General features: G+C 37.9%; 1 protein-coding gene across 1 annotated transcript in view; it reads right to left on the bottom strand.

The window, feature by feature from the left end:
* Nucleotides 1-20,801, bottom strand: part of FGD6 (FYVE, RhoGEF and PH domain containing 6) — a 72,286-nt gene that overhangs the window by 26,847 nt on the left and 24,638 nt on the right. Inside the window, exons 3-8 of the mRNA XM_056510011.1 lie at nucleotides 16,171-16,318; nucleotides 13,367-13,434; nucleotides 13,244-13,274; nucleotides 4,703-4,854; nucleotides 3,795-3,951; nucleotides 3,043-3,130 (exon numbers count right to left, since the gene is read on the bottom strand). Of these exons, the coding sequence (XP_056365986.1) occupies nucleotides 3,043-3,130; nucleotides 3,795-3,951; nucleotides 4,703-4,854; nucleotides 13,244-13,274; nucleotides 13,367-13,434; nucleotides 16,171-16,318 (644 nt within the window). The remainder of the gene's footprint in view (nucleotides 1-3,042; nucleotides 3,131-3,794; nucleotides 3,952-4,702; nucleotides 4,855-13,243; nucleotides 13,275-13,366; nucleotides 13,435-16,170; nucleotides 16,319-20,801) is intronic.

Raw genomic sequence — 20,801 nt, 5'->3', positions numbered from 1 at the left:
CTTAGTACTTTCTTTGTCTGGTAAGTGGACCTCAGTTCACAGCTAAAATTCAGCTCCAGAGAAGCGTCAGAACAGATATTTTTAGTCTCTTCTGTGAATACACACTGGAAATTCTGTTCTTATAACAGCTTTCTGGAGGTACTGGCATAAACTATAAGACAAGCTGATTTCACAAACATGAAAAATGTTGCAGTAAATTTTTGCAAAAGTATTCCTAGATTAAATAAATACAGAAGTCATATATTAAGGTGAAATAGCATCTAATATCTTTGCAAAAAAAAATTTTAAATCCCCTCTGAAATGAGCTCTGATTGTTCAGACTAGAAAGACCTTAATCATACCTTCAGAAATTCTTAATTCTGCTGGATACTCCAAAGCACAACAAAAATAAACATAAGAGCACATTAGCACTGTTCTTGTGATGAAAATTTCTGTATGCCTACTTCTACTTGACAGCAGCCCCCAGTTCTCTCTTCCTACTTGCTGGGGGCAGTGGCTATCACTTCTTCTGCTTAAAATTATCTCCTGCATCATTATCTACTTTTTGTCTTGGGTTGTCTAATATAATTAATTTAGACTCAAAGCAATTGTTCCACAACATGCAACTGGCCTTGAGTCTGATAACTCTATTTACAACCTGCAAAGCTGCAGAGTGCAAAAAGGTTAGTTTTTCATCCCACTCAGCCTCCTCTCACTATAACCCAGTTAAGGATAATATGACAATCAAGAGCCTGTTCATATTGCACAGTCTCAAGTCATCTACGCAAATCAGAGGTTTTTGGGAGAAGAGAATCACCTCTCCTTCATTTCTCAGAGGAGCCCTCTGATTAACCTCCCCCATAAGCTATCTAATATTTACCCTACAGTGCTCAGGGCCAGTATGTGAAGAAGTGGAAGTGCACTTACTGGACTGGAGAAGCTGTATAATTAAACAGAAACAGTGCTGAGCTGTGCATCTCCCTGGCTAATTTATGAGTCCACCTGCTCCTGCTTTTGTGAGCACAAAAGTAACTCCACTTCAAAGCACTGCAACAGTCTTGTGATGTGACCGAGTAGCAGCAGGTTACCAGTACAAAGCTGTCCCACTGACACAGAACATCTAAATAGGAAGAAATCCCTGCTGACTTAGGCCTGACAGCTTCGTTTCCTGGATCATTTTCATTCCACTGCTCTCGCCCTCCTCCCCACAGTTTCCTCCCATCTCAGGCAGCTCTCCATGGTTATATCTCACCCACTGCAAAAAAAGATACAAATGCTTTGCATATCCTCCAGATGTTCACATAGCACAAGTTCATAGAGGCGTTGCTCAATATTACACAGAGCTGTTGGAAAGTAACTAAGCAGATGGGTCATCCACAGACACATGGAAGAGCAAGAACTCAAGGGCAACATACATGCATGAAAGACTGGACAGGCTGAAAATGAAACAGATCCAAAACATCCCTTTCCAGCTCTAGCATAATTAAATTCTTGGCCTGATCTCTTTTATTGTTCACATAGAACAAGAGAAAATTACGTTTCTAAATTTGCCACCAGCATGGCAATCCCATTCCTTTCAGCAGTATTTGCAGGTGTATTTAAAGTCAGGCAGCCACAGTAAGGTCTGCAGACTGGGGACACCCTCAATAACCTACATCAGCACAGAATGAGGCTTTTTCAGGTCTAAAACAGTCTGTCCCAGCCACAGCTAATCATCATGAGGAATTCGCCTTCAACATCTGAGTTTTGTTTCAGTGCCATCCATCCCCGACATCTCTCGCTCTGCTGAGACAATGACATTTGCTCCATCCTGATCCTCTATTTAAATAAACTCTGTTTCAATTAAAACCTTTGATCTTACCCAAGGCTCCACTGATTTTGAAGTGTATAACAAACTATACCAAGTCTTCAAATGCCATTTTATGAGTTGATTTCATCAATTAAGTATCATTAAGATTTTCTGCTACTGAGTATTCCATTTAATAAGAGTTTCCCCCCTTTTTTCAACATCTTGAGTTTAATGAGATGATTGAAATGAAAAAGTCAATGTTAATAACTTGGTAACTGTTCTATAACACTTAAGTCTAACCCTGCCATAGCATCACTAGTCTAAGTACGTGCTGGGGAAATGCCAACGAGCTGCTACAGAGCCAAAAAAAAAAAGGTCACGGAGCATTTTATTTTGCAGTTACTACATAAACAGAGGTTATTTTTAAATTGCTCATCAAGAAGCAATGGCTCTCAAAAACAATGCCTCAAGTATTTCCAAATCCTTACAGGAGCCATCCCCCTCTTACAACAAACACATCTTAAAATACTTCACAAAGGAGGCCTCTGTCACTGCCCTCCCTTTGCAGACAAAAACCCCCACTGCATCATGGAGATGACTTGCTCAAGGCCACCCAAACACACCAGTGCCAGAGCCCAGATTTCCTAGCTCCAAATCAGCTCCTCAGCTGGCTCTGGTAGCAAGCCTTAAGTCTTAAGCACTTATTGGCATGCACTAAAAACATGTGTTTTGCCTTTAAAAGATAATAGATTTTACAGACAAAACACCTGGGTGGGGGAGAAAAGGAGAAACCACTTACAGACGTTCACAGTTGCATAGATATCTTTCTTCTCCTTGCTCCAATTTTCCATACTGCCTTTTTCATTTGTTAAAACCCCATCATCCCCCCAAAAAACCAAAAAAGCAAAACCCAAAGCAGAACAGGAGCATTCCAACCCTTTAGGAAGGGAAATTACAGGCTTCTATTACCACAAATTCAAGCAAAAACCATGACAGGTTTATTGTTTTCTATGTGCTGTTGAATCTACTATCAGAACACACTACAGTGCTGGAAACATTAGGATCTTGCTTGTGTATCTTACCACAATCAATATTAGCAAAAAAAGCATCTAAACCCATGCCATGTTTTAAAAAGAGCTTCACATATTGTGACACGATTTTAAAAAGCCTCACATATCTGAAGTCAGTTTACAGATGGACACAATTGTCTGAAAACAGGTGTCCTGGGGCATGTGAAGACTGGCTTCTTAAGTCTGCAAAAAGCTTGACTGTACCTGTCAACAGGAGCCTGTATTGGGGAATCCTCTGAACTGGCTTGAGCAGATAGTGCTTGAGGGCCAGACTAGCACAGCGGGGGCTCATCTGAAAGAAACACCCAAAATAAATAATTCCACAGCAGTCAAAAGTTCCAGCAAAAGAAAACATGCCTACAAACAACTACTGGATAAGCTTTTTATCTTTGAAAAGTGCTACTGCCACAGTGTTAAGCACCACATTACAGAGCAAGAATCTCCATGTGGAAGACTGCATGCAAAATTACCCATGCATGAAAGACACGAGTAAGCACTCATATTCTGTAGATTCAAAACAGGTGCTTTGAACTAGGAGGAAGAGAGGTGAAGCTTCTCAGAAATAAAAGAAACAGCATAGCAAGAGCAACATGCTCCTTTGTCATTACTGTGAGTGTCCATTTGGCAAAAAGGCAGAGAAGACAGGAATGCCCACTGCAGAAGTTTTAATTAATCCACATCTCTAAAGACAACACAGAATTAAAAGATCCATGCTTCAAAGATGCTAATTATCTTGAGTTTGCATTCAAAATAATCTGAATCTGAAACACTGAGTCCTTCAAAAGGCCTCTTGTCTTCTTCCTGTCTTAAGCCAAGACTGCAGAAAAAACCCCCATCACCAAAACACAAACAAAATAGGAACAGTTTCTAAAGCCCAGTGGAGAATCACAACTGCTAAAAAGTCACAAAACAGTGATTTAAGATATAAAGATATATCTTAAAAAAGAATACAATACCTCGAAGTCTTTGACTACTGATGCAAATCCTGCATTCTTCTTACACTGTTCATCTAATAATGCAACATTTTTATCAAATTCTTTGATGTAAGTTGAATACATCTTTAAGTAGGGACCCTTTTTAACAAATATATCAGCAATTCTTTGATGCTCAAGCCTAGAAACAACAACAAAAAAGATGCAATTCAAGCTAAAAAAAGCATACATCTTAACCCTGCAGCAAAACATCTCTCTTTTTCAGATTAAGATGTGTTAGTTTATGCTCTGAACAAAAAGCTTACAGCAGATAGGCATCATCTCAGTTGCTATTCTGAAAAACCTTATTAGGCACACATCAACACACTAGTGTTAGATGACAACTACTTAATATACAGTCTTTTTAAAATGCTTCTGAACGGTTTGAAGACTTTAGTTCAAGGTGAGGAAAGTCTCTACCCATTACAGTGACTTAGTCAGTAGGTTTTGTATAGCTCCACCCACCAGTGGTAACTGAGAATGGTCTTCAAGGGGATTGTGGCTGTCAATCAGCGCTGTGCCTATCAGTAGATCTAAACTACCTCTAAAATGCAAACCAGTCTTCAAAACAGCCTCCTTTTTCCCTAATGAAATCAGTGCACTTATCATGCTCATGCAGAGACCAGAACTTTCAATTAAAAACAAAATTTCACATAAAAGCTATGACTGCTACAAAAACATATTGGCATGCCTTCTGGACCTTTTGGGATGCATCTAAATGGCACAAAAGCACACCTAAATTAAAAATAATTTCCTATACTTTCAAAGTAAATTCTGACATTTAGGAAGGTGCATGAAACACAAACGAGTCAAACCATGATCACACAAAGTCACAAAAGCCCCCCAGATAAATTTCAACATCAAAGGAGTGCAATCCATTTATTGATAGTCACCAGTGAGATAATCGCTCTTCCAGTTCCCTCAGGAGGTCCCGATTGAGTTCGTAGAGCTGAGGTAGGTAGTAGAGGATCTGATTCAGGATTCTGTCCTCAATCACTGGCTTTCCAAGTTGCCTAGAGGCATGTGCCACAGCATCCCGGAAATCCTGCCAGAGTACAAAGAGGACAGAAACCCCCCTTGCCGTGAGTGAACAGCCTTCAAAGCACCAATACAGAGAGTGCAACAACGGAGTTCTCATCACAGACATTCCAGGCACTGCTCCCTATTACCAAAGGCAGGGCAGGTACCATCTGGGTTATGTTTTTCTGCAGCTTCAATTTACTCCCCTGGGACCACCTTAATCTTTTTGGTTTGACACTGCAGCTTTACTTTCTTGGTCCTGTATGCATAATATAGAAGTTGTTCATTATTTTTACAACATGCCCTTAAGAAATGTGTTACTATTACTTATGAGGAAACTAAGGCAGGCTAAACAAGGCTTGTATCTGCAAGGGTATTGGCAGCATAGAGTGTCTTCTTGAAAACATAAAGCCAAAAGGTAAAACTTTTATATCAGCTAATACAATCATAATACTGTACTTAAAAACCATCCTAGTGTTCATAACTATCTACAAATGCTATTTTGGAGGGCAAAAAGTAGGGTCAAAAAAATTAATGTATGTAGCAGCTCTTCTATATACAGGAAAAACAAAAAGGTACCATAACAACATGGGAATTTAAACAATTTTAAACATTGGCAATGATCAAAATCAACACTGACTGGTACCTTTGAAACATTTACAGGGGAGGACGAGCACCCTACTCACTCTTGAACGATCTTACAGTATTTTTATGTTATAACCAGCTCCAACAGGACAGAGCTGAGGTTCATTGGTCTTCATTAAACAATTCAAAATTAAAATCATGATCCCACACAAACAAGCATGGCCAAGATTGAAACTCAGTATTCCTCATATAGGCTATTTTCCCTATTCATAAGTGAACAAATCTTTCAAAAAGTTCAGCAATCTATCATTTCACTTGAAAAACAACACTGTCTTGACTGACAAAAAAGAAAATATAAATTACATTGTGTTACATATTACTGTATCTCACTTAAATTTGGGCAAAAGAGAATTAATCTAAATCAGCTCTTTCGGAGTTTGTGGTTAATTAAACCTAGTATCACATGCATGATCTGTAGAGATCTTGAAAAAAGTGACAAACAAAACGTTCTAAGTACAGTAATAAGTTATATTTTCAAATGTGCATGGGGTCCTCACCTGTCTTTGTAAACCTGTAGGGTCGTCAGGTTGAGGAAAAAAAAATAGCCCCTTTTTCCCCTCCCCAGGCCTACTACTACAGCTCTTATTAGCTCTCCCACCAGTCCAGCATCTGGCACTATTTAGGGTCTCTCAAACTGAAGCCTCAACTTTCCCCTGCTCTCCCTCCTCATTACGTCAGCTCTGGGCAACGTGAGCTCCAGACATGCTTTCTTGCTTTGTGACCCTATGGGTCACAAAGGCTGTGACTGGGCAGCTCTGACAAGAAACTGAAACGGTGATATAGGGCACTGGCTGTAAAGGGGAAGGCTGAGAATTAAATGCAAGGCAGTTAAAAAACAGATGGCGTTATTCATATGGAAATGTTCTGGTTTACATCCTCTGTGCAGACTACTGACACATAGGTTAACTACCAGCTGCATCTTATGGGTTTTTCTGACCCTAGGGCATTGCTTAACACTGAAATGATACATGGAATTACAATGGCAAAAGCTCAAATGAGGCATTCTGGAGATCTTCATGCAAAATGCATCACCATATTATGATAATATTCTTCCCCTGCCCTCAGTTGTATGCACATACAATATACTGTATGTATTTGGCCATAGGATGAGACAAGAATTCTGTATGAATGTCATAAGGTGACTTGCATGATAAAAAGCAAAGCAATTTTGTCTGTAATGTAATCAACAACCCAGGCTTTCCTCTGACCAAACAACAAAAGGAGAGCAGGGAGCCAGGTTTAAGCACCACTAGATAACACAGGAACGTCAGCTGTAGTTAAGACCATTTATTTAACTTCTAGATACAGCATTCAAAGAGTCTGCAGGGCGTTTTCCAAATACAGATTTGATTTTTCAACTAGCTTGACCCAAAGTCCATCAGCTTCATCATGGTTTATAGATTATGCCATGAAAGGCTCTGTCATTAAAACAGCCAACCAAAACTTTACTTCATCACACCCCTGTCCCCTTCCACAACTGAGTAAACTGAGGAAGTGCTGCAGAGAGGAAATACAGGGAAGAAAGATAATGTGAACTTTTCAAATTTCAAAAGCCTGCAAAACAACAAGAGCTAAATTTCAATGCTCTTTTAATTTTTTTTAAAATTATCTTCACTACTGACTACGCATTTGTCACTGTAATCATATTAAGATTTATTTTTAACCTGGCAGTGGGTGTGAAATAACTGTCATGCCAAGTTCATCTTGAGATAAACTCAAGAGTTGAATGCAGAGTGCACATGCCTGGGGATTGGGGGTGGGGAAAAGAAAAACAAATGTAACAAGGTTGGAATTACCAGTGTTTACACTTGAAGGTACTGGACTTCTGAGAAAGTAGTTTCATATCCAAAAGGACAAAACACAGATCAGGTCTGTTTTCATTACCAGATATAAAATATGCTAATTTACAAACTAAACCCTGAAATTTCACCCCAAGGGGTGGAAAGTACTCAGATGACAACTTTTAATGCAAGCAAGTGAATTACTTAGAAATTAGAAACTGCAGTAAAAGTAATTTAAAGTACCAGGACCTAGATCCTTCTAAATCTAAATCAGTTCACTGCTAAATAAAAGCAGAATTGTTCTTGCAAATAATATATAGATTGCTCTGATATCTATACATGCCTGCATGACATGATTTATATTACAAACATATTTAGCACACTGTCCTATATAAAACTGCTGAGGAGCACTGCTTTCATCAGCCTGTTCAAAGGCAATCACCTAAGTTGTCCTAGAAATTACTCTGCTTGAAGCAATGCAGCAATCCATTACAAGTGAATTTTAAAGACTTTCTAATTAAAAATGACTCTTTCAAATACTGAAATCTTACTCATGAAAAAAACTCCTTAACAACAACAATAAAAAACATCCAAAAACCAACCTGCCACACTTTGGAATTAATGTGCTTATTTCACTGAAAAACATTTGCAACTCTAGACATGGTTCATATGCTACACAACAAAACCCAAAATATTATTCTAGTTACACTGAATCATCCCAGCTTCTTACCAGGATTTTTTTTTTCCCCCCTTTCTGCAGTGGGGCAGCTATTGTACATTTTTTGAAATGCTTGTTTATAGTTTCTAGTATTACATTATATTCTAGTCCAATAATAATCTTCTGATACCACTTTTTACTGATCAGATAATGGGAATTGCTTTCATACAGCTACTTCAAGAGGACAGCATACATTGCCATCCCTGGAAAGAATGTTCTTTCAAAATCAGAAACAGTTTTAGTTTATGCTAAGCTGAGACAGCCTCCCACTGGGTACTTGTCCACACGAAAATCTAGTCTAGGCATATTAAAGACATCTGAGTACATACTGTTGCTGAATTACTGCCTGATAAAACACTTCCAACTTAAAAATACGTGGGAAATTCTATTTATCCTGTTGGTATACATTCCCCTTATAGCTGTGGAGTTTTTAAACAATATTTGAGGAGGTTAGTATCGTCACTCACACCACTCCTTCAGTGCAACTTCCCTAAATAAGCAAAAAGGCTGTGTGTGATATCTGAAATAATTCTGATCCTGTTCTGAATCACCTGCAATCAGCCCATGCACTTCCCCTCTGCAAAGGCCCTGACTCACGATCCCGCCATTCTTCCCACCGAAGGATTCCCAGCCCGCAGTGATCTGCCCATGTCAGTCTAAGGAGCAAAGGACAATTTTAGTTGTAAACCCAAAGAGGTACTGAGCAGACTAAAACCTTGCTCAGCTGCTGACTCAGTCAAGTGCACCTTCAGGTACCTAATAGCTGAATGAAGATAATTTCAAATGGGTGAAATTAAAACTTCTTGGCAATTTAACGGGAAGAGAAAGTACTACAAAATCTAAACATAGTCATGTATTCTATTCCTGAAGCTTTAACCAATATTCATCTTGGATCTGTTCTCCCAGAACATACCATCAGCAAGGAAAAAAAAAAAAAAATTAATCCCTTCCACTGAAGAACAACTCCCCCAGATAAATACACCTGCAGATAGCTCAAATATCAGTTGAATTTAAGGAAAAAAGTATGTTTGCGCTTGGATGCTTTTCAAGGAATACACACACACAGACATCCTATGGGGAAGGAAGAGGGAAGAGGAGGAAGTTTCACAACAGCCAGGCTGCTAGATGTGACAAACTGTAAACATGACTGCTTAGCAATATGGCTAAGAAGTAGATTATTTAAAATATAAATAGGCACTCCTACCTAGAGTCAGACTATCAGCCATAAACTGCTAAGTTAAACAACAGAAACTACAGTTAATCAAGACTATGACTAAGTGTGGATCATGACATTTTTCAAACATATGCCATTACTTCTGGAAAGCTGCCAAGCAGTTCCATACCTTTTTTCTCAGGTAATAAAATAATTTAAGTCTTTAACAAAATAATGTAATTGATTTTATGCAATAATAAATTATTTGACTGTGGCATATTCCCAGAATGCTATCTCAGGCAACAGGCTGGGTAGTAGAACAATACTTCCTTCTAAACTAAAATTATTTTATTACTCTTCTTAGTAAGAGGACTACAGTTGCAACTCATTGTCAAATGTCTCAGCAGTTCTAAAGTACTTCAGAGACCAAAAATTTATCAACATGTTCACCTCAGACTGGTCAAATATTGAAACTTTGCAGATGGAGAAAAAGGAGTTGGATGTTGTGAGAATTTTTCACAGTCAAACAGTAAGTCACTTGTAAGCCAGGACCAGAGGTCAGAACTTTGCTCCAAAGGCCATAGCTATTTTATTTTTTGCTACATTCTTTTTCCAAGTCTACTATGAATTATTTTTCATAGCGCTTGGCTACCATAGACATCATATTATACATACACACACATATAGATATATAAAACTATATATAGCTTTTATATACAGAATTTGCCACTTTTTTCTGAAAAATGGAAACATTAAACCAGAATTTTTCACTCTTGTAAGTGCCTCTGGAAGGACACACAATAGAAAATTATGCTTGACCTCTTATCTGCCTTCTGCAATAAGAGGTTGATCTGTGGTTGCAGAAATGCTAAGAGGTGCCTGCTGACAAGCTCCTACTTACTTGGTCTCAGAGTCCAAATATGGACAGAACAGGGGTCTAAGTTAGAAGCACAGATTTAAAGGCTCAGGCAGAATCCCACAGGCCTAAACTTTTCACACAAGCAAAAAGTTTCACACTAAGCCACACAGTGGAAGGAGTAACCTCAAAAAACCAAGTTTCTCTGCTGGACCAGAAGCCTTGCTGTTTATACCACAGCAGCAAGGGGAAACAGAAACAAAAAGTGTGGAAAAACAAAAGAAGTGGAGGGTTGGCAAACAAAATTCAGCACAAAAAATGTACAAAAAAAATGATAAGTAAGCCACACAGCTTACTCTCACAGTGCCAGGATGCTGCTGAGGGGATCCTCTCATTCATGCTAAGCAAACCATCTCCAAAGAATCCCATAACAAAGAAGTACAAAGGGCACCAATACTGCCTTACTCCTTTTTTCAGGAACACTAAGTGTTTTTTAGGCACAGGGCAACTCAGAGCAAAGTGATAAGCTTGTTTCTCTTATGTCACTTTGTGTTTTTATGTTGTTGTAACTTTTATGTCACTTTACGTCTCTTATGTGTTTTACACCCACTTCACTGTTTTTTTTCTGCAAGTGTCCTTAGGAAAAAGTTACTTCTCCCATATTCTCAAACCTTGTTCACTCTCAGGAGGCAATGCATGAACCATCTTATAAGCATGCATACAGAAGAGATAGTTTGATTTAAGGAGTTTCTAAAAGCATTTTACTGGAATCTTGCCCTAAAAAAGCACTAACACAGTAACAAAAATACAGAGAATTCAAGATTACATCTAATGTTTGATTACATCCTCAAGCAACCCCATTTGCTGAGTCTGAGACTCTGTGTGCTGGGTGCAAAACCAGGTGAGTCCCTTATCTCTGTTATGACCAGCTTGTTTAGTATTTATAGAAGTATCACCAAGTGTTGATAATTTTGCAGTGTGTCTTCGACAGAAGCAGTCAGATGTACTTGTAGTGCGTGATAAGGTCCACATAGGCTGGCACTCTGGTATATTGGAAGAGTTGCTCCACCTAACTTGACTTTGTCAACATAAAAGAAAAAAATATGCTAAAAAATTTCAGTGGTACTTATAAACAGTTTGCAGTCACATTCCTACCTCCTCAACTGCTTTAGATTCCACTTCAAAGGCTCTAAGATGAAGCAAATTAAAAAGCTTTTTCTTACATCAACAGTCCTCTTCCTTAGTGCCACATGAGTAAAATATACTGAGGAGAGCATTATTCATTTCAGATCATTGCTAATGGAATTAGTCACTAAATATCAAGTGGAAAGCCACTAATAGATGGCTCAGAAGGTGCAATGGAGCATCCCCCGATAAGCCAAATCTTTACTATGGGTAAAGGAGCCCAGTCTGGGGAGAATCTAAGTTCTAGTGCAGAAATTTGTAAGAGATTGCTTGACTGGCAGTTAGCAAGCCAAAGTGGTCAGTGCATGTGATATCAAAAGGACAGTTTTATCAACATTAAAATATTATCCCTAAGTAATATATGATTAAATCAACTGATTTAATAATGTGTGTAAAAACCAAACAAATCCTTAGGCATACCATTCTGTGGAAATAAAAAACTGGGTGTCTGCAATCTCTCTTAGCTATGGCAGTTCTTATTTAATGAAGAATGCACACACAGAGCCTCAAAACCAGTGCCCTCTCTGACAAGGACACTCACAAGGTTCCTGCTGCAGGCCAACTGACAAGTAAAGGACAAAGTATTTCCTAAACTCCTAGCCTAGCATCCTCCCTGTTAAACTAGGCTGAATACACGTTGATTGTTATTGGTAGCCAACAAAAACATTTGTAATAGTTCTTATTTGGCAGCTAGAAACTAGCAGACTGTCATGAAAAGAGCTGCAAGTTATCCATTAAAGGAAAGGCAAAACATATCCTACACCATTGCACATCTGCACTGTGGGGACAGCTTAAAGTTTATCCTAAAAACTTTCTAAACTCTCTACCCTTCCCTTTTTCACATCATTCTTCTGCTTGCCTGTATCCTCCTTACCAACAGCTTTTCTTCCAGTACTCCACTAAAAAACTGGTACACTGAAAAGCAAAGGTACCTTTAAAAAATAAGTTAAATGAAAAAATAAAAAAAAAAAGAAAAAAGAAAAAGATGATCTTTTAAAATTACATAGCTTAAAACTTGCCTAGGACAACTCTCTTTCTTTTACCAGTAGTTAACATTAAGTTCTGTATTAGAAACCATGTTGAATATAAATTATATATTTGATCCAGCTCTTAAAAGCCAAGCTTGAACAGTATAAGAAAATCAGGTATTAGGAAGAAAGCAAAAGTGGAGTCAGCAAAAGATGTGGTGAGTTTTTTGTTCCCTGAAAAAAATCTTTGTATTACAGGACTGTATTCAACCATTTAAAAGAGCCTCTTTCCCCAGTTTCACAGAACAGGCTTCTCGAGAGACTGAGACAGACCAATGCATCTGTTTGCAATATAACCATTTCTATTGCCCAAGGAAAGTAGCCACTATGTTTGCACTTAATAGAGTGACAAAATGGTGCAAACACAGATAATTTCAAGCTTGACAGAAAACAAACAAAATAGAGCTAGAGAAAGAAAAATTCTTGATTAATTTCCTATTATCACCTTCAACAAAGCATGTTTTACAGATGACTGATCTGCACAAACACAGATGAATACTTAACCCTTGCTGTGCTATCAGAAAGCAAACATTTTCTGATGGAAGGAACTGCAACCTCAAAAAAATACGCTGCCATGGTGATGGATGCATCCTTAGAGCTATTAACTATTAATTGGATTACTTCAAGAATGTGCATTTTAATGTACCATTTCTAAAATAAATTGTTCCTGCCTCCTCCCACCATTTAAGGAGTTATTCTAACCAAAAACTTTATTTTTATTGCTATGTACGTATTTATAAGACAGTACAAGCTGGCTTATAAATATGATTCTGATTAATATAAATTTATTCAATTTTCAGTATTCAATAGCCACACTCAACTGGAAACTGCATAAATTATTAAGGAGATCCAGAAGGCACCACCAAAATATTCATCCATTATGTAAAATGCAAAACTTCAAAGTTCAGCTTAACTAGATTATTTTATATATTGGATACGTAGATGCAGCAGAAAAAAAAAGCCACAGTCACTACTATAAAGCCTAAACATAAAACTTTAATAGATTAAAGAAATAGAAGAGGAAACTGCTTTTTTTTTGAGTACTTACAATGTGTAAGAGCTTTAGCACATCCACAAACCTATCAGAAAAGCAAGAAAAAGCAAACAGTTACATTTTAATTGCCTAATTAAAATATATTGAATAGTTATTAAGTGTAGCATTGACACTTACACTTTCTCTGAGCTCATGATCTCCTTGGCAATATGATAAACCTTTGTTTTCTTTCCAGCTGCCTTACCCTGCAAATAAAATTACATGTTACACTACACACCTACTAAAACTGTCATAAAGATAATTTCCAGCTATTAGCTCCTTAAATTCAATGCAATTATTTAATAGTTACTTCTAAGAAAAATACTTCATACTGCTTTAAAATCTCTTGGCTTTGACACCTTCTGGTTTTTCAGGATCCGTAAGAAAATCAATTTAGCTTGTATCTGGAAACAACAAATATTAGCTAGGAGCAGTTTTTACAACACTGTCAGCCTTTTCTTTGAATTATTACAGGAAGCACTGAAGCCCATAATGAATGAAGTCCTAGCAAACAATTACTGATTTAGCAAAAATACTGAAGTACAGGTAGCATTTCTATTTTATTTGATTTTTTTTCTGATTGTTACAGCAACAGTAATATCTGCAGTGAATTCAAATGTATTTCAGGAACATCTTAAAAGACACATACATTTTCTTTACTGAAAAATTAGATGACAGGCAAAAAAAAAAAAAAAAAAAAAAAGAAGAAAAAAATCACATTGAAGAGAAAAGCCAGTCTCTGGTCATCTACTAACGGAGCTGCTGGAATACATAGCAACTGCACTCCAAAGATGCAGATATGTGAGCCTTGTCATCTGCCTGAAACACTGTGGAGAAGATTTTGGGTTTCACATGGACATTTGGCTTCCAAAAAACCAGTGGTACTGTCCAACATCAGATAGAGGGAAGAGGTATAACAAAGCAAATGGGGCAGGCATTAGGATGCAAATGTGTTTGCTACACAGTGTAACGTCCATGTATGATTTCCCTTAGATGGAACATCTTTTCCCAAAACAGCTCTCATGATTTGCCATATGCTTCTCTGCTGCCAGCTGTCACCACATCCATTGCACATTCAGGCTTTCATTTTAATGTGCTGCAAAGAAATAGAGGATGAGGAGCCCTATAACGTCACAGGATATTCAACTCAAGTGAGATGAAGTCCTAGGAAGGCTGTATTGAGTGTGGTAGTATAATATGGGCACTAAACAATTTATCTAGAAAATCAGGTATCATGGAATTTTTTCCACAAGACTTTGGTTCTTAAGCACTAATGTTGCAAGATTTCTCTGAAGATTTAGTTCTTCTCGAAACCTATAAATTAGTCTCAGGTGCTGGAAAATAAACCATAGAACAGATTGTACTCATGGATTGGTTTTAATGATATTGTTGTATTGAAAATAAAAAATAAATCTAGATTAAATTTTTTCATTGGAATTCAAATGACACCACACCTAAGTACCAAATTAAAATTAATTTCTAAATTAAATAATTTTGTATAACTTTTTATATATATAACTTTTTTATATATAGTTTTGTATAACCTCATATGCGCAAAATTATTTAATTATATACTATATAGATAGACATCTGCACAGAGATCTGGGATTTTACTTATGAAATTAAACCTGTTTCCAAAGAACACTGAGATCTATCCAGTATGGGTCAATCGCATTCAGGCAAGATTGTAACACCTCTTCTCAGGCCTCTGTTCCTATTTAGAAAGTACAGCTGACACACTCCCTGCAAGACTGAATTCACAAGTCAATTATGCAGAGCAAGGGATCTGCCATCACTGTAGACGTGTCAGTTGCAAATGAGATGAAAATTAGTATTTTGAGAACAAGGTGCTACCACTAAACAATTACAAAACTAAATATCACAGTCTGTTTCTAACCCCATTTGAAAGACTTTTCACATACCAGCTGGTGCTGAAAGGGCCACTTTGCATTTACTCAGACAAAGATACTCTGGCTCTGAGAGTCTCTAATGGGAGAACCAAAGGGATACAAATAAGGCTCTCCTGCACAACACTGGAAAGAAGCCCTGTAAGTCCCCTAACAGATATAAAGCATCAAAGTAGCCAGATGCTTGTGGTAAAGAAAAATAAAACAAGCCCAGCTGATGACCATGCAGAGACTGCTTCATTCTCCTCTGCAGCTGCTCTCGCTGTGAGGAAGTTGCTTGTTAATTCCCAGCTGCCAGCCGCACGTGCCGCAGGCAGCTGAAGCAAGCAACAGCAGATGCCTCACAGCAAGTGCTGAATTACTCCATAAAACCTGCCTGAGAACCCTCCTAATGGGGACACTTTCCTGTAAAACTCCGCTGTGAAAGGTTGAGGGCGTTTCTAGAGGCACGCAAGGTAAGTTAGCTTCTATACAGGTAAAGTCTTGTTTAGTTTCATAGGGACAAGTTTTTCCCTTGACTATTTCTCTTTCCCAATTTAGTCCTCTCATTTGGTTCAACAACATTCAGACCCAACATGCCAAGTCTTCTATTCCAGCCTTAAAAAGTTTCATAAGGTTTTTCTGTTTATCTTGTTGGGGCTTTGTTTTTGTTTTGTTTTAAAATTATTTTTAAAGAAAGGAAGCAGATATAACTACTATCAAAGGAAACAGCTGCCAGGACTGGTGCTGAGGAGAGACACTAGTCTATGGGCAGGCTGGTTTCAGGGCGTCCAGGACTAAGAAGTCAGAACATGGGTACCCCCAAAGGGAGAGACAGGACCCTCATAACTTAATTTCATTCAGAGCAGTTAACACTACCTTCCTGCTCTTCATTTGAAGAAAAAATAAGATTAAAATAAAGAAAATCACTACAAGCTGGCACTCACAGAAGATAACAGGTCAGACCTCAACCTGGGAAAATATCCCAGCAGGTTACAACTTATGAAATACTGCAAGAGTGAGGAATAGCTTCAGAATGTAAGGATAAAAAGATACCTGTTTATCTTCTTGAGGATCAGTCTCCCCTTTGCTGGAATCAGAATTTGTGTCATCATCTTCATCAGAACTGTTCATGATATCTTCTTCATCTGATTGAAGATCTCCCATTACCACATTGGGATGATCATGGTGTTCTTCTAAGGACCTAATATTAAAATATATACATCATACTTCATTTATGTAAGGAGCTTTCTATTTCACCCCACAATAAATGATCTACTTGGTATCAGAGACCCTGAAAACAGTAGTGGATAGTCTGAAGATTACAACAGTTGGAGGTTTTTCCATAGTGGCTCATAACTGCAACATTTTATTTATGTTAGTATTGATACAATGCTCATTGACAGCAAGCAAAAGCCACAGTACCTTTGGAGTACTTATATTATTCATGTCCATCAGAGTTTGCCTAACAACAAAGTCTGCTAAATCTGTTCCCTTATTGCTATGAGCATGTATAGAGCATTTGTGTGCCAGGACAAAGAAAGATCATAGCCATTTTGCAATCTTCTATCTCACAGAAGCAAATCTTGTTCCAGATATGGTGTTCACACTGGAGTTTTCTGTGTGAGATTCTAGATGCATATATACATACAGGCCTGTTTCTCAGTGCATATGCTAAACAACTGCATCAGTGACAGCAAGATCATAACCATTCTGTCCAACAATTATTCTTAAAAGCAGGGAGGCAGAATATTTTGCTATTAAGAGCACCCATCCCCCAGAAACAGACACCTTTTGGCTAGCTGCCAAAGCTATAAAACATAACCTTGTTTTGCTGCTGTACAATCATTATAGAGATCTCTTTTTATTAGCTTCAGCCATATTTGCAATACAGTAATTGCATGAGACAGGCACATAATCTCCTTCCTCTAACTAGCCTTGACAACTTCAGTAGAGATTTAAGAAATGCAATTCTAAAAGAAAATAAAAAAGGGGGTAGGGAAAGATAGATAGAACAACAGACTAGAGAAAACAGCCTTACGTTTTTGGAAGGTTACATAGAAACACAGCACATCTCTGGGCTCATACTTTTAATCCTTAAAAACATCTAATAATTTCCAATTACACTGAAGCTATCTAAAAATCACATAATCTGTGTTCAAGGTCTGCAAAAAGATGCTGGGATGCCACAGATTTATTTTGACATGAGCCAAAACTGATTAGCTATCTTGCAAAACAAAAAGCAAACCCAGGAACGCTTGTCCACCAGAGATCTCACAGGACTGACCAATACCTAATTTTGCACAGCCAACAACTGCCAGGGCTACACACTTCTCCATGTACCTGGCCCTCTACCTCCCAAGACAAGGTATAGTAACAACTGTTTTTTCCCTTGCTTTGAATCAGAGGAAAGCAGGGATGGAGGGTAAACTATTCAGACTTGCCCCCTCTATCTGTGATAGCTACCAGAAAGAAAACCTGTCACCACAGATCCTATGGAAGGTGTCTTCCAGCAATCTGAAAAGCAGAAATATTCCTCAGGGCTCAGGTTCAGTATTGGCACTGGTGCTGTTAAACAAGTTTGTCAGCGACATGGAAAGTGGGACTGAGTGCACCCGGCAGGTCAAGGAAGGGGATTCTGCCACAGCAAAGTGTTTATTGCTCACTTACAATAAGCTCACAAAGTGCTTATTGTTTAACTCAAGATAGAGTTAAAAACAAATAAACCAATACAAAAATACTGATCACAAATAGAAATACAATTGGAGATGAAGATTAGCTGGACTGTGGACAGAGCTTGGCCAGCCATGAAGAGACAGAGAAGACTAAAATAACTTGGTTCAATTCTGACAACATAGGAAGGACTTGGGAAACTCCCAAGCAGTTACTGTCTCCCAGAACTGAATGGGGGCAGGGAGGAAGGCAACTGTAAGGTCATCACTGAGTTCAACAAGGTCCTGAGCCAAGACTGCAGCACTCTGGGTGCAGAGAGACACCCCTTTATTTGGGTTTGGAAATCAGCTTCATGCAGGAAGATAGCAGGCATCAGAGAGATGAGTGCTGATGACAACAGCATATGGTGTGTGCCAGGGACAGTTCCCATGGAGTCGCCAAGAGTTTCAGGAAGGCAAAAAAGCAGCTTTTTACTGGAGCTTTCCCTGAAATCATGCTAGCAGGAAACCAAGATTTCTGCAGTTATTCATTAACTTCAGCAATTCAGAAACTCCTTGTCTAGTTTATATATGTCATAGTCAGCTGAGAATATTTATTTTAGCAGATGCCATCTCATATTCTTTCATTTTGACAAACATCTTTATTACATCAGTAGCATGACATGAGGTAGATATAAGCCCCAGCTTTAGTCAAAACCCGCAACAGAAACTACTGCTGTTCCTTCCTTTACTAAACTACTCAGCTTTACTATCCACATCTGTCACTGAATCTCTGATCAAGAGCATTTTCCCCCCACTGCAAAATATATTAAGTGCTTTATCTCTGACCACACTGGAATACACTTCTTGGTCCATTACTCATTAATGTCTATTTTTGTCAATAGGTATTTTATTGCCCTATTTCCTAGCCTTAATATAGGAAAATATATTTTCTAGCTGTTTTAATTTCCTTTAACTGAAATTCCTTCTCATCAAGAAAACATTGTTTTCACACCTGTGGCATCACTGTTGTTTTGCCTCAGCATATTCTACTGGATGCCCACTCCCAGACTTTGTTGTCATTTTCCATTTAAACTTTTTATGACAGCTGAGCCAAAACTTAGAAGTTTTAGAAAATTCACCCTTTTGGAAGTCAGAAACAAAAATACTTCCAGGTGAAGCTGTATTTTACTTGCACATACATAATCCCCTCAGCACTGAAAGATGAAGAACAAACCTGCTGGCTTGTGTTGTGGGAAGAATTTTCTATATATAAGATTAGTCAGCTTATCTAATAGAAAGTTCCAGTAAAAAACTACTTAAAATTTTTAATAATTATCTAGTGATAATTTAGAATGTGTAATAAGTGTCCACAAATGACAGCTACTCACTGTATAATTTTTTTTCCTTCCTATAAATCACAATATTTAAGTAATAAGCTGCTTATTAACCTACTATTCACATAAAGGAAGCTATGACAGCTGAGAGAACCATGCATAAAATCTTACATACAGTATCTATTCCAATTTTATCCTGTATATGCTCAGTTCACAGCCCTCTGGTTCTTCCACATGATACATCTTGTTGAGGGGTTTTTTAATGGTATTTTTAATACCTTTTCCCTTATTTTCTTTGCTTTTTGAAGAAAAAACACATTGCATGATTAGATGATTAATGATCAAGAGTCAGTTCACACTCAGCCATTTTCCAGAATCAAACAAGCCATCAGTTCAGGGATAGTTTGCAATACTGTAGTCAGGGGTAGATATCTTCCAGTGGTATCTGCAGCTGTGTCCTCTTCTTCACAGAAAATGGAGACAGAGTTACTGTGTTCATTTGTGTTTATCAGCCACATGCTGAAGAACACACAATTCTCCTCATACATTACACCTTAACCTTTCATGGACAGCTTTTCTGGCAAAACAGAAAGCAGATTTGTATTTACTGATTACTCTTCTTTACTTTTACCTCTGAAGTCATCTATAACATTAGTGTACATATGGCTCTCTTAAAGTTATCTCTGGATTGAAATCCCTTGCACTTTAACTGCCTTTGGAAATAGTAGTAAATCTTTAAACAGTCTTTTCTAACACATATTAATCCTCTTTTCCAAAATACAAGTATGTAGTAAGGCTTATTTTTAGTGGCTCTTCTGATAGGTATTTTGGGGGTACTGTGAACTGTCTCTATCTTGTTCCCTCTTCATCACGATCCTTTGTCCTACCCACAGCAATACCAATAGAAACTTCTGCATTATCAGTCATGTGAAACACCAGCCCTGCCAACTCACTGTGCTGTGCACTGAGTAAGAACATCTTGCCATATCTCGTGAGCAAGTTGTCTAAATATAGACATGGGGCTTTTTTATATCACACGTAAAATGAAGGAATCATTAGTTTGCCTTGGAATGAGTGGCTTATGAGTTGATGCATATATGTTGTGCTGTATTTTCCTACTGTAGTAGTAAAACACTCATGAAATAAAACATACTGGTCCTAGCAAGACATATAGCAAGATAAACTGTCAAAAATTGCCACGAGACTATTACCACTGGGAATCAGCATAAAAACCACTTTTCTTCAAGAGATGATGAAGACTAGTTCAGACTAGTTTATATGTCTTACTACAGAAGCTTCAAATACACTTAGGGCTTCATTTTCAGACACTGTTGATTTGGACCCTCCATAGGGCACTATAGCCTGAAGTCACAATTAACATTTCAGTCTCAGTTTCCAACTTCTTTAGACGGCAAATAGTATTTTAAGGTTGACTGAGATCATTCAGAAAAATTGTCTGCCACGGAATGCTCCAATATTAAGTATTTTATAGTATATTGGAACGACTTCAAGTGTTAGCATCACCATAACTACTAAAAAGCAAGTTTCCACAGCTCCAAAGTATTTGCTCAAATAGACTCATCCACGCTACTGCTTTACACACATTTCTTTGTGATCTTCATTATTTTTAGATCATTTTCCTACTTTCAGTAAGTAATAAAAATATGTAGGAATGCTGAATGAACAGAGCCTTGCACAC

This window comes from Oenanthe melanoleuca, chromosome 1A (genome assembly GCF_029582105.1).
Source record: "Oenanthe melanoleuca isolate GR-GAL-2019-014 chromosome 1A, OMel1.0, whole genome shotgun sequence".
Lineage (NCBI taxonomy): Eukaryota > Metazoa > Chordata > Aves > Passeriformes > Muscicapidae > Oenanthe > Oenanthe melanoleuca.
This window is presented reverse-complemented; position numbering and strand designations above follow the sequence as displayed.